The sequence below is a fragment of the Heliangelus exortis genome, unplaced genomic scaffold, assembly GCF_036169615.1.
Source record: "Heliangelus exortis unplaced genomic scaffold, bHelExo1.hap1 Scaffold_96, whole genome shotgun sequence".
Classification (NCBI taxonomy): domain Eukaryota; kingdom Metazoa; phylum Chordata; class Aves; order Apodiformes; family Trochilidae; genus Heliangelus; species Heliangelus exortis.
Genome location: NW_027286012.1, coordinates 34,952 through 48,677, shown reverse-complemented (window position 1 = coordinate 48,677; position 13,726 = coordinate 34,952). Strand labels below are relative to the sequence as shown.

General features: G+C 47.8%; 1 protein-coding gene across 1 annotated transcript in view; it reads left to right on the top strand.

The window, feature by feature from the left end:
- The first annotated feature begins 204 nt into the window (after positions 1 to 204).
- LOC139791055 (zinc finger protein 850-like) overlaps positions 205 to 13,726 on the top strand; it is a 28,866-nt gene continuing 15,344 nt past the window's right edge. The window contains exons 1-11 of the mRNA XM_071732845.1: positions 205 to 377; positions 484 to 512; positions 6,128 to 6,529; positions 7,437 to 7,482; positions 7,614 to 7,736; positions 8,512 to 8,640; positions 10,346 to 10,408; positions 10,671 to 10,749; positions 11,085 to 11,199; positions 11,441 to 11,540; positions 13,084 to 13,492. Coding sequence (XP_071588946.1) covers positions 208 to 377; positions 484 to 512; positions 6,128 to 6,529; positions 7,437 to 7,482; positions 7,614 to 7,736; positions 8,512 to 8,640; positions 10,346 to 10,408; positions 10,671 to 10,749; positions 11,085 to 11,199; positions 11,441 to 11,540; positions 13,084 to 13,492 — 1,665 coding nt within the window. The 5' untranslated portion in view covers positions 205 to 207. The remainder of the gene's footprint in view (positions 378 to 483; positions 513 to 6,127; positions 6,530 to 7,436; positions 7,483 to 7,613; positions 7,737 to 8,511; positions 8,641 to 10,345; positions 10,409 to 10,670; positions 10,750 to 11,084; positions 11,200 to 11,440; positions 11,541 to 13,083; positions 13,493 to 13,726) is intronic.

Here is a 13,726-nt window from a genome sequence, read left to right as displayed (position 1 = left end):
CCTCATGCCCCCCCGGGGACCCCCATAACCCCCAACCCCCACCCCATAACGCCAAGACCCCCCCCAAACCACCCCTAAATCCCCCCCCATCTCCCCTTTGACCACCCCAATGCCCCCCCCAGACCCCAAACTGCCCCTAAATCTCTCCCCACATTTCCTGTCCCCCCCTCCCCAGCCCCCTGACCCCCCCCAGACCCCCCCCCCCCCATGGCCTCCAGACCCCCCCCGGATCTTCGCCGTCAGAAACGTCGGGAATTGGACGCCCGGCGCAGCCGGTGCCGGATCCGGATCGGGGGCCACCTGGAGCGTTGGTGCCGCCTCAAGGACCAGTTGGGTTTCTCCCTCCATTCCCAGTTGGCCCAGTTCCTGCTGGACAGGTCAAGCTCTAACCCCTCCCCCACCCCAAAAATTGCCAGGGTTGAGGAAAATCCGTGAAAATCCCATTTTTCCCGCTTTTTTTTTTTTTTTGTTCCCTCGCCGCAGGTACAGCTCCCACGGCTTCCGGAGCTCAGGTGGGAATTATTTGGGGTTTTTAAGGGGATTATTTGGTTTTTTTAAGGGGATTATTTGGTTTTTTTAAGGGGATTATTTGATTTTTTTAAGGGGGATTATTTGATTTTTTTAAGAGGAATTCTTTGAGTTTTTAAGGGGAATTATTTGAGATTTTTAAGGGGAGTTATTTGATTTTTTTAGGAGGAATTCTTTGAGTTTTTGTGGAGAATTATTTGGTTTTTTTTAAGGGGAATTATGTGATTTTTTTAAGGGGATTATTTGGATTTTTTAAGGGAATTATTTGATTTTTTTAAGAGGAATTCTTTGAGTTTTTAAGGGGAATTATTTGAGTTTTTTAAGGGGGATTATTTGATTTTTTTAAGAGGAATTCTTTGAGTTTTTAAGGGGAATTATTTGAGATTTTTAAGGGGAGTTATTTGATTTTTTTAGGAGGAATTATTTGAGTTTTTTAAGGGGAATTATTTGATTTTTTTAAGGGGAATTATTTGGTTTTTTTTTAAGGGGAATTATTTGATTTTTTTAAGGGGAATTATTTGAGTTTTTTAAGAGGAATTCTTTGAGTTTTTAAGGGGAATTATTTGAGTTTTTTAAGGGGGATTATTTGATTTTTTAGGAGGAATTCTTTGAGTTTTTAAGGGGAATTATTTGAGTTTTTTTAAGGGGGATTATTTGTTTTTTTAGGAGGAATTCTTTGAGTTTTTGTGGAGAATTATTTGAGTTTTTTAAGGGGGATTATTTGAGTTTCTTAAGGGGGATTATTTGAGTTTTTAAGGGGAATTATTTGAGTTTTTTAAGGGGGATTATTTGATTTTTTTAGGAGGAATTCTTCGAGTTTTTGTGGAGAATTATTTGGTTTTTTTAAGGGGAATTATTTGAGTTTTTTAAGGGGATTATTTGGGTTTTTTAAGGGGGATTATTTGATTTTTTTAAGGGGATTATTTGGATTTTTTAAGGGGAATTTTTTGAGGTTTTTTAAGGGGGATTATTTGGTTTTTTTAGGAGGAATTCTTTGAGTTTTTAAGGGGAATTTTTTGAGGTTTTTTAAGGGGGATTATTTGATTTTTTTAGGAGGAATTCTTTGAGTTTTTGTGGAGAATTATTTGGATTTTTTAAGGGGAATTATTTGATTTTTTAAGGGGATTATTTGGATTTTTTAAGGGAATTATTTGATTTTTTTAAGAGGAATTATTTGAGTTTTTGTGGAGAATTATTTGGTTTTTTAAGAGGAATTATTTGAGTTTCTTAAGGGGAATTTGGGTTATTTTAAGGGGAATTATTTGAGGTTTTTTAAGGGGAATTTGGGTTATTTTAAGGGGAATTATTTGAGTTTTTTTAAGGGGCATTATTTGACATTTTAAGGGGAATTATCTGAGTTTTTAAGGGGAATTATTTGGGTTTTTATGGGGAATTATCTGAAGTTTGGGGGTTGTTAAAAAAAAATAATCACTCCCTGGGGTGTTTTATTGAGATTATTGGATATTTGGGGTTGTTAAAAAAAAAATAATCACTGCCTGGGGTGTTTTTTGGGATTATTGGATATTTGGGGGTTGTTAAAAAAAAAATAATCACTGCCTGGGGTGTTTTTTGGGATTATTGGAGATTTGGGGGTTGTTAAAAAAAAATAATCACTCCCTGGGGTGTTTTTTGGGATTATTTGGGATTTGGGGGTTCTGAGGAAAAAGAGTCACTCCTGGGGCCCTTCCCATCCATATTTATATTTTTTGAGGGAATTTTTTTTGGGATCTTTTCCTGAAAAAGGGGAGGTTGACCACGAGCAGGTGGAGGGAACCCCTTGGAGATGTTTTTTCCCCGCGGAGCTCGACCAACCGCCCCGAAACTCAGAGAGAAAAAAAAAAAACAATTTTTTAGAGCTGCTTTTGACCGATTTTGGGGTTTTTTGTGTGTTTTTAGGTGACCCAGACCCCAACCTTCTCCACGGCTTTGGGGGTTGCTAAAAAAAAGAAAATAAAATGTCAGTGCCTGGGGTGTTTTTTGGAATTATTTGAGGTTTGGGGGTTGTTAAAAAAAAATAATCACTCCCTGGGGTGTTTTATTGAGATTATTGGATATTTGGGGGTTGTTAAAAAAAAAATAATCACTGCCTGGGGTGTTTTTTGGAATTATTTGAGGTTTGGGGGTTGTTAAAAAAAAAATAATCACTCCCTGGGGTGTTTTTTGGAATTATTGGGGATTTGGGGGTTCTGAGGAAAAAGAGTCACTCCTGGGGCCCTTCCCATCCATATTTATATTTTTTGAGGGAATTTTTTGGGGATCTTTTCCTGAAAAAGGGGAGGTTGACCACGAGCAGGTGGAGGGAACCCCTTGGAGATGTTTTTTTCCCCGCGGAGCTCGACCAACCGCCCCGAAACTCGGAGAGAAAAAAAAACCTAATTTTTTAGAGACGCTTTTGACCGATTTTGGGGTTTTTTGTGTGTTTTTAGGTGACCCAGACCCCAACCTTCTCCACGGCTTTGGGGGTTGCTAAAAAAAAAGAAACTAAAATATCACTGCCTGGGGTGTTTTTTGGGATTATTTGAGGTTTGGGGGTTGTTAAAAAAAAAATAATCACTCCCTGGGGTGTTTTTTGGGATTATTGGATATTTGGGGGTTGTTAAAAAAAAAATAACCACTCCCTGAGGTGTTTTTTGGAATTATTGGAGATTTGGGGGTTGTTAAAAGAAAATAATCACTCCCTGGGGTGTTTTTTGGAATTATTGGGGATTTGGGGGTTCTGAGGAAAAAGAGTCACTCCTGGGGCCCTTCCCATCCATATTTATATTTTTTGAGGGAATTTTTTTGGGATCTTTTCCTGAAAAAGGGGAGGTTGACCACGAGCAGGTGGAGGGAACCCCTTGGAGATGGTTTTTTCCCCGCGGAGCTCGACCAACCGCCCCGAAACTCAGAGAGGAAAAAAAAAAACAATTTTTTAGAGACGCTTTTGACCGATTTTGGGGTTTTTTGTGTGTTTTTAGGTGACCCAGACCCCAACCTTCTCCACGGCTTTGGGGGTTGTTAAAAAAAAAAGAAAATAAAATATCACTCCCTGGGGTGTTTTTTGGGATTATTGGAGATTTGGGGGTTGTTAAAAAAAAATAATCACTCCCTGGGGTGTTTTATTGAGATTATTGGAGATTTGGGGGTTGTTAAAAAAAAATAATCACTGCCTGGGGTGTTTTTTGGGATTATTGGATATTTGGGGTTGTTAAAAAAAAATAATCACTCCCTGGGGTGTTTTTTGGGATTATTTGGGATTTGGGGGTTCTGAGAAAAAAGAGCCACTTCCCATCCATATTTATATTTTTGAGGGAATTTTTTTTGGGATCTTTTCCTGAAAAAGGGGAGGTTGACCACGAGCAGGTGGAGGGAACCCCTTGGAGATGTTTTTTTCCCCCGCGGAGCTCGACCAACCGCCCCGAAACTCAGAGAGAAAAAAAAAACCTAATTTTTTAGAGCCGCTTTTGACCGATTTTGGGTTTTTTGTGTGTTTTTAGGTGACCCAGACCCCAACCTTCTCCATGGGTTTGGGGGTTGTTAAAAAAAAAAGAAAATAAAATATCACTGCCTGGGGTGTTTTTTTGGGATTATTTGAGGTTTGGGGGTTGTTAAAAAAAAATAATCACTGCCTGGGGTGTTTTTTGGGATTATTGGAGATTTGGAGGTTGTTAAAAGAAAATAATCACTCCCTGGGGTGTTTTATTGAGATTATTGGATATTTGGGGGTTGTTAACAAAAAATAATCACTCCCTGGGGTGTTTTTTGGAATTATTTGAGGTTTGGGGGTTGTTAAAAGAAAATAATCACTCCCTGGGGTGTTTTTTGGGATTATTGGAGATTTGGGGGTTGTTAAAAAAAATAATCACTCCCTGGGGTGTTTTATTGAGATTATTGGAGATTTGGGGGTTGTTAACAAAAAATAATCACTCTCTGGGGTGTTTTTTGGGATTATTGGAGATTTGGGGGTTGTTAAAAAAAAATAATCACTCCCTGGGGTGTTTTTTGGAATTATTGGGGATTTGGGGGTTCTGAGGAAAAAGAGTCACTCCTGGGGCCCTTCCCATCCATATTTATATTTTTTGAGGGAATTTTTTGGGGATCTTTTCCTGAAAAAGGGGAGGTTGACCACGAGCAGGTGGAGGGAACCCCTTGGAGATGGTTTTTTCCCCGCGGAGCTCGACCAACCGCCCCGAAACTCAGTGAGAAAAAAAACCCTAATTTTTTAGAGCCGCTTTTGACCGATTTTGGGTTTTTTTGTGTGTTTTTAGGTGACCCAGACCCCAACCTTCTCCACGGCTTTGGGGGTTGCTAAAAAAAAGAAAATAAAATGTCACTGCCTGGGGTGTTTTTTGGGATTATTGGAGATTTGGGGGTTGTTAAAAAAAAAATAATCACTGCCTGGGGTGTTTCTTGGAATTATTTGAGGTTTGGGGGTTGTTAAAAGAAAATAATCACTCCCTGGGGTGTTTTTTGGAATTATTGGAGATTTGGGGGTTGTTAAAAAAAAAATAATCACTGCCTGGGGTGTTTTTTTGGATTATTGGAGATTTGGGGGTTGTTAAAAGAAAATAATCACTCCCTGGGGTGTTTTTTGGAATTATTGGGGATTTGGGGGTTCTGAGAAAAAAGAGTCACTCCTGGGGCCCTTCCCATCCATATTTATATTTTTTGAGGGAATTTTTTTGGGATCTTTTCCTGAAAAGGGGAGGTTGACCACGAGCAGGTGGAGGGAACCCCTTGGAGATGGTTTTTTTCCCCGCGGAGCTCGACCAACCGCCCCGAAACTCAGAGAGAAAAAAAAAACCTAATTTTTTAGAGCTGCTTTTGACCGATTTTGGGTTTTTTTGTGTGTTTTTAAGTGACCCAGACCCCAACCTTCTCCACGGCTTTGGGGGTTGCTAAAAAAAAGAAAATAAAATGTCACTGCCTGGGGTGTTTTTTGGAATTATTTGAGGTTTGGGGGTTGTTAAAAAAAAATAATCACTCCCTGGGGTGTTTTTTGGAATTATTGGAGATTTGGGGGTTGTTAAAAGAAAATAATCACTCCCTGGGGTGTTTTTTTTTGAATTATCTGAAGTTTGGGGGTTGTTTGAAAAAAAAAATGACTCCCTGGGGTGTTTTTTGGAATTATTGGAGATTTGGGGGTTGTTAAAAAAAAATAATCACTCCCTGGGGTGTTTTTTGGAATTATTTGAGGTTTGGGGGTTGTTAAAAGAAAATAATCACTCCCTGGGGTGTTTTATTGAGATTATTGGATATTTGGGGGTTGTTAAAAAAAAAATAATCACTCGCTGGGGTGTTTTTTGGAATTATTTGAGGTTTGGGGGTTGTTAAAAAAAAAATAATCACTCCCTGGGGTGTTTTTTGGAATTATTGGAGATTTGGGGGTTCTGAGAAAAAAGAGTCACTTCCCATCCATATTTATATTTTTGAGGGAATTTTTTGGGGGATCTTTTCCTGAAAAAGGGGAGGTTGACCACGAGCAGGTGGAGGGAACCCCTTGGAGATGTTTTTTCCCCCGCGGAGCTTGACCAACCGCCCCGAAACTCAGAGAGAAAAAAAAAAACAATTTTTTAGAGCTGCTTTTGACCGATTTTGGGGTTTTTTTGTGTGTTTTTAGGTGACCCAGACCCCAACCTTCTCCACGCTGATGCTCTCCAACGTTTGGTGGTCCTGTCCCACGGCCACGGCCAAGAATGCGGCTTCGTCCCCGACGTCAAGGCCCCGGCCACGGGTGACCCCTCCCGCCTGGTGTGGGAGTGCGTGGCGGGTCACAGCTTCTCCTGGGGTGTCCCCAGCCCCCCAGGGGACTGTCCCCTCCCCCCCCCAGGAGACCCCCGTGGAGAAGACCGAGCCCCCGGCCGCGGTTCCTCGCCCGGCGCCGGGCGCCGGCGGTCGCTGCGGCGAGCGCGTCCCCTCGGCGAGTCCAGGAAGGGGGAAACTGAGGCAGAGGGAGCGGCTCCGTCGCCTGGGGGTGATGGGGGGCAGGGAGAAGGTCCTGGTGGTGATGGTGATAACACAAGTGAGTTCCTCCGGGGTCTTCTTCTCCCTTTGGTTCATCCTCTTCCTCTTGGGAGCGGTTGTTGCGCCGACCCCGTTGCCTCCCTCTTGCTCCCCGACATCTTTTGGGGTTGGAAAAGGGGGGGGAGGAGTTGCCCCCCAGGCTCGTTCCTCCCCTGGCTGCTCTGTCCTCTCCTTCTCCTGGAAAACCCCAAGAAACCCCAAAAAGGACCTCCCTGACCCCCCCAAGAGACCCCAAGAAGGATCTCCCTGCCCCCCCCGGCTCCAAAAACCTCCCTGACCCCCCAAGGGTCCCCAAAAAGAGCCTCCCTGACCCCCTAAGGGACCCCAAAAAGAGCCTCCCTGACCCCCCCAAGAGACCCCAAAAAGGACCTCCCTGACCCCCCCAAGGGACCCCAAGAAGAACCTCCCTGACCCCGCAGGAGATCCCAAAAAGAAACTCCCTGACCCCCCTGGCTCAAAAAACCTCCTTGACCCCCCCCAAGAGACCCCAAAAAGGACCTCCCTGACCCCCCCAAGGGACCCCAAAAAGAACCTCCCTGACCCCCCCAAGAGACCCCAAAAAGGACCTTCCTGACCCCCCCCAAGAGACCCCAGAAAGGACCTTCCTGACCCCTCCAAGAGACCCCAAAGAGAGTCTCCCTGACCTTCCCAAGGGACCCCAAAAAGGACCTTCCTGACCCCCCCCAAGGGACCCCAAAAGGAACCTCCCTGACCCCCCCGGCTCCAAAAACCTCCCTGACCCCCCTCAAGGGACCCCAAAAAGGGACCCCCCCCAAGGGACCCCAAGAAGAACCTCCCTGACCCCCCCCAGCTCCAAAAATCTCCCTGATCCCTCCAAAGGACCCCAAAAAGGACCTCCCTGACCCCCCCAAGAGACCCCAAAACCTCCCGTTGTCTCCTCGCAGCTCCAGCGGTGCCGGAGTTGGGAGCCACCGCGAAGGCCAACGGGAGGTGAGTTGTGTCTTGCACGAGGCTCCTCCAGAGGCCGAAGGTCAAAGTTGGGCCCCTCCTCCCCATCCCTTGAGTTTCTCCACCCAAGATCTTCTTGGGGTTGACGCGGATCCTCCCGTTCGTTCCCTCAGCGACCCGGAGGAGAAACGGGAAGGAGGGGACGAAGCTCAAGGAGAGGAAGAGGAAGAGGAGGATGAAGACTCGGCCTACAGCGACGATCTGCGCGATGAGAGCTACCGCCCGCCCCCGGACAGGTGACTGGAGGGAGCAGCCGTGGAACTGGGAGCACTGGGAGGGCTTTCGGCCCCCGCTGGAGACGGGAGGAGGTGGGGGTGGGGTCCTGGGGGCACCTCCAGAAGGGGCTTCTGGGCTCCAGAGGGTGAAGCTTCTGGGGAGGGACCACCTACTGCCTGGGGGGGCTTTGGGATGTCCAACCCCCTCCAACCAACCTCCAACCAACCTCCAACCAACCTCCAACCAACCTCCAACCAACCTCCAACCAACCTCCAACCAACCTCCAACCAACCTCCAACCAACCTCCAACCAACACCCAACCAACATCCAACCAACACCCAACCCCCTCCAACCAACACCCAACCAACACCCAACCAACATCCAACCACCTCCAATCAACCTCCAACCACGTCCCACCAATGTCCAACCACCTCCAACCAATGTCCTACCACATCCAACCATCTCCAACCTCCTCCAACCAACATCCATCCCCCTCTAACCAACCTCCAACCACCTCCAACCAATGTCCTACCACCTCCAACCACCTCCAGCCACCTCTAACCCCCTCCCACCAACATCCAACCAATGTCCAGCCCTGTCCAACCAACGTCCAACCACCTCCAACCAATGTCCAACCCCCTCCAACCACCATCCAACCCCCTCCAACCAACCTCCAACGTCTAACCCCCTCCAACCATCATCCAACCACCTCCACCCAACGTCCTGCCATGTCCCACCAATGTCCCACCAACGTCCAACCCCCTCCAACCATCTAAACCCTCTTTCCTCTCCCAGCGACTCCGAGCCCCAACGCCGCCAAACCCAACCCAAAGCTCAGAAGAAGCCCATCAAGGAGGAGCAACCATCCCACCAACCAACCCTGAGCAGCTCCAGCCCACCAGAGGAGAAGCTTGGAGGAGTCAGGTGAGCCACGATGGCCACGTGGACACCAAGGTGTCTGTTTGGGGACAATCACCACTCCGTTGGCCACCGAGGGAGCGTTGGGGGCACGTTGGGGTTGAGCAAGCAGATGGAAACCATCCAAACCAACCCAAAATGTCCCCCAGGGGGCTCCTCGTGGTGCTGTTGGTTGCAGGACAGAGTTGTTTGACCTCGGTGGGTGGCAGAGTTTGTAAAAAGTGTTGGGGGGGGGGAAAGATCTGGCGCGTGGACCTCGTCCCGGGGAAGCTTCGTGAGGTTGATCCATCACCTCTCGTGGAGTGGGGTTGAGGAGGTGCTGGAATTTTCCTGAAAAACCCTAAAAACACCTCCTGGTGGACACCCCAAGTCCAGAGCTGGAGGTTCAGCTCTCACCTGCAGCAGCTCAGGGAGGGGACAGAAGCCTTGACTCAAGCTCAACCAAGAGGCCTGAAAAATCACTTTTTTTTTTGGCTCTAAATAACCTCAAATCATGAAATCATTGGCTGGGGCTTCACACAGAAGAATTAATTAGAGGTTGGGCTTGATGAGGACTCAAGAGGATGGTCCAGGCGCCGCCTCTCCGCGCGAGGAGACGTCACTTGGCTCCCGAAGGAGTCAAAAATCCCTTTTTTTTCATCAAAATTCCCTGGAGCCACCACATTTTGCCTTCAAAAAAGTTGGGATCTTCAGCAAAACGCACCCCAAAACTCCTCAGGTAATTACAGTGCTGCTTCATTAAGGTTTTTCTTAATTAGCTCTGCGCTCCCTCGCGATCTCTGGTGCTTTTTGAGGTGCTGAACACCTTCTCCATCTCCTCACAGGTCCAAAAAATGTTAGAAGAGCAAAAGAAAAAAAAAAAAAGGGGTCCAGGAAAAAATCTGAGGGTAAATATGGAATTTGGGCACGTGGCACTTGGGGGGGGCTCAAATTTTAGTTTGAAAAATTCCATTTTCGTGAATTTTGACTCCGTTTGGAGGTTGGAACACGATGAGTTGGAACCCTCCAACCCAAACTCTTCCATGAGGCCATTGAAGGTTTGGGTTTGGTCTCTGGAGCCAAATGGGAATTGAAAAATAGGATTTATCAACATTTTCTACATTTTAGGGGGGTTTCCCTTTAAAATCGGGGTCTTCAAACCCCCAAAACACCTCAAGATGCCCCAAAGGGCCATTGGAGGTGGACACAAGAGGTTGAGGAAAGCTCCCGTTGACTTTCTTGGCCAACCAAGACTCTGAGGACGCGGGGTCATTGTTTTTTAATTTCTTTTAACCTTCTATTTCTGTTTTCTATCTTTTAATCCTTAATTTCTCCTCCTCACGCCTCGTTTTGAACGGATTTCTCTTCAGTTTCAGGGATTTGGCCCCAGATTTCTGATACAACCCCAGCTGGAACCTTTGCTGATGACTCAAGTGAAGTTGACAAACGTTCTTCGACCCAAGACCCACGTGAAAGATTTTTTTTTTTTTTTTTTGTACCGAATAATAAAAGATTTCCCCACTTTCCATGTCTGAAAAGTCCATTTTTTCACACCGTCGTTGGTTGAAATCCCTCAAAATGGCTGAAAGGAACCCAAAATGCTGGCCCAGAGGGTGGTTTGAGCGTGGGGTTTGCTTTGAACCCCCTTGGCCTTGAGGTTGGAGAACCCAAGAAGCTCAAACATCTCAAAATGTTTATTTTTTTTTTTTCTTTTCTTCCCTTCCCCTTGCAGCTGCAGGAGGAAACCACCCCTGCCCGACGAGGACGTGGCCCAGATCGGTCCCAAGAGGATCAGGTGGGTGGGGAAGGGGAGGAATTCCCATTTCCCAACCCTTTGGAAAAGAGGAGAAGGTGGCAGCTCCTCCACCCGACGACCGCGACGTTCGCGCCGTCCGGGGCCTCCTCGGGGGTTTTCTGGCCTTGAAGTTGAGGTTTTGATGGGTGGGGAAGCCCTGAAGATGGGTGAGGAGGATCCTGGTGGGCTTCCAGGTCCTTCCTGCTGCTCTTCCCTTGGCCACAGATCCTTTTTTTTTTCCCAACTTTTTTCTCTCCTGCAGGAAGGCGGCGAAGCGCGAGCTCCTCCTCTGCGACTTCGAAGGTTGTGGGAAGATCTTCTCCAATCGGCAGTACCTCAACGTGAGGAGGGGTCCAACCCCTGGCTTGGGATCCATTCACCCCTTTCGGAACATCCCAGCTGCTCCCAAAATTCTTGGAGAACCACGGGGAGCTTGGGTGCCCCACAAGGATGGGGCCAAGCTCCATTTTTGGGCATCTTGGTTGTTGATTTGGGATTGGGCCTCCTCAACCACCCGTGGCTTCCAAAGCTGGGACTTGGGTGGTCCCAGCAGCAGTTTTGGGGTCCCTGGGGGGGGGTCTCACTCTCAGGGAGGAAAATGGGGGAGGTTGGAAGGTGCCCTTGGGCTTCTCAACTCCCAACTCCTTTTTTTTTTTTTTCTTGGCAAACCCATCAGCACCACAAGAAATACCAACACGTCCACCAGAAAACCTTCACCTGCTCGGAGCCCAGCTGTGGCAAATCCTTCAACTTCAAGAAACACCTCAAGGAGCACCAGAAACTCCACACTGGTGAGTTCTCTCCCCCACCTCAGGGCCACCACAAAACCCACCCACCACCAACTTCTTCTGCCGGTGGCGTTGCCCAAACCCACGGCCCCACCGTCACCTCCCAGATCTTCCTCCACCATTTCCCGGCTTGCAAAAACCCCAAAAAACCTTCAAACCACCTCAAAATCCATCCTGAAGGTCCACGGTTGATCTTCCAGGTTGGATCAAGCCCTAAACCTTCTTCTTGTGTCCCCATCCCCAGACACCAGGGATTACATCTGCGAGTTCTGCGCCCGCTCCTTCCGCACCAGCAGCAACCTCATCATCCACCGACGCATCCACACGGGGGAGAAGCCCCTCCAGTGAGTGCCAGGACCCACCAGGGTGACACTGGGACACCTGGGTGGCACCCAGCCCTCTCCTCTGGTGCTTTTTCACCCAAATTTAGAAGCACGGACCTCATCGGGAGGAGGTTGTAGCTTGGTCAAGAGGTTTCCGGCCCTCTCCTGGGCCAGGGGCTTGAGGGACCCTTGAGGGGCTTCAGGGGCACCTTAAGGGACATCTTGAGGGGCTTCAGGGCCACCAGTGGGTTCAGGGGCATCTTGAGAAGAAATTTTGAGGAGAACCTCGAGTGGGTTCAGGGGCATCTTGAGAAGAAATTTTGAGGAGAACCTCGAGTGGGTTCAGGGGCATCTTAAGGGTCACCTTGAGGAGCACCTCAAGGAGCACCTTGAGTGGCTTCACCTTGAGGAACATCTTTAAGGAGAACCTTGAGTGGGTTCAGGATCATCTTGAGAAGAATTTTTTTGAGGAGAACCTCGAGTAGCTTCAGGGAAGAAAATTTTGAGAACCTGAAGTGGCTTCAGGGTCATCTTGAGAAGAAATTTTGAGGAGAACCTTGAGTGGGATCAGGGGCAACTTGAGAAGAAATTTTGAGAACCTCAAGTGGGTTCAGGGGCATCTTAAGGGTCACCTTGAGCACCTCAAGGAGCACCTTGAGTGGCTTCACTTTGAGGAACATTTTTGAGGAGAACCTCGAGTGGCTTCAGGGTCATCTCCAGAAGAAAATTTTGAGGAGAACCTTGAGTGGGTTCAGGGGCATCTCCAGAAGAAAATTTTGAGAACCTCAAGTGGGCTCAGGGGCATCTTGAGAATAAATTTTGAGGAGAATCTCAAGGAGCACCTTGAGAAACATTTTTGAGGAGAACCTCGAGTGGGTTCAGGGGCATCTTAAGGGTCACCTTGAGGAGCACCTCAAGGAGCACCTTGAGTGGCTTCACCTTGAGAAATATTTTTGAGGAGAACCTTGAGTGGGTTCAGGGGCATCTCCAGAAGAAAATTTTTAAAGAACCTTGAGTGGGTTCAGGGTCATCTTGAGGAGAACCTTGAGTGGCTTCAGGGGCATCTTAAAAGTCACCTTGAGAAGAATTTTTTGAGGAGCATCTCAAAGAGCACCTCGAGTGGCTTCAGGGAAGAAAATTTTGAGACCCTTGAGTGGCTTCAGGGCCATCTTGAGGAACATTTTTGAGGAGAACCTCAAGTGGCTTCAGGGTCATCTCCAGAAGAAAATTTTGAGGAGAACCTTGAGTGGGTTCAGGGCCATCTCCAGAAAATTCTGAGGGTGAAAATTTGAGGATTTGAGAATTTTTCAGGGTCACCTTGAGACAAATTTTTTGAGGAGCACCTCAAGTGGCTTCAGGGCCACCTTGAAAAAACATTTTTAAGAAAAACCTTGAGGAGCACCTCAAGAAGCCTTTTTGAGGAGCACCTCCAGTGGCTTCAGGGGTAGCACGAGGAGCACCTCAATCCGAGCCCCTTCTCCCTCGAGATATCTACTTATTTTTTCATTTTTTAAATTTTTTTACCTCAGATCCTGTTTCTTTTTCCCACCCCCCCCCCCGGCAGGTGTGAGATCTGTGGCTTCACCTGCCGCCAGAAGGCCTCCCTCAACTGGCACATGAAAAAACATTCTGCTGACACCTTCTACCAGTTCTCCTGTGACATCTGTGGTAAGAAGTTTGAGAAGAAGGACAACGTCACCGCTCACAAAAGCAAAAGTCACCCCCAAACCCCCCCGGGACCCCCCCAACTGGAAGGCGGACAACTGGAAATGGTCCCATCGCCCAACTTGGGGTTGGGCTTGGAGCAGCCCGAGGTGGTGGAACCTTTGGAGGTGCCAGGACTTGGGGAAGAGGCTTTGGGGAGTGAGGAGGAGGAGGAGGAGGAGGAAGAGGAGAAGACCCCCCCGACCCTGGGGACCTCCGGGGAGGGTCCTGGGGGGTCCCCGGGGGATGGGGGGCGGGGGATGGACGGCGTCGGGTTGTAGCGAGACATCCTCCAATTTTTGGCCAAAGGAAGGAGGAAAAGGGATGGAGGGGAGGTGGAATCATCAGGGACCTCTTGGTGTGTCCAAAAATCACAAGAAACAGGAAAAAAAAAAAAAGCCCACAAGAAACAGGAGAAAAAACCCACAAAAAATGGGGAAAACGGCGCTTCGGGGAGGGAATTCCCGTTTTCCCGCCAATTTTTGGTTTCCCTCAAGCTCGGC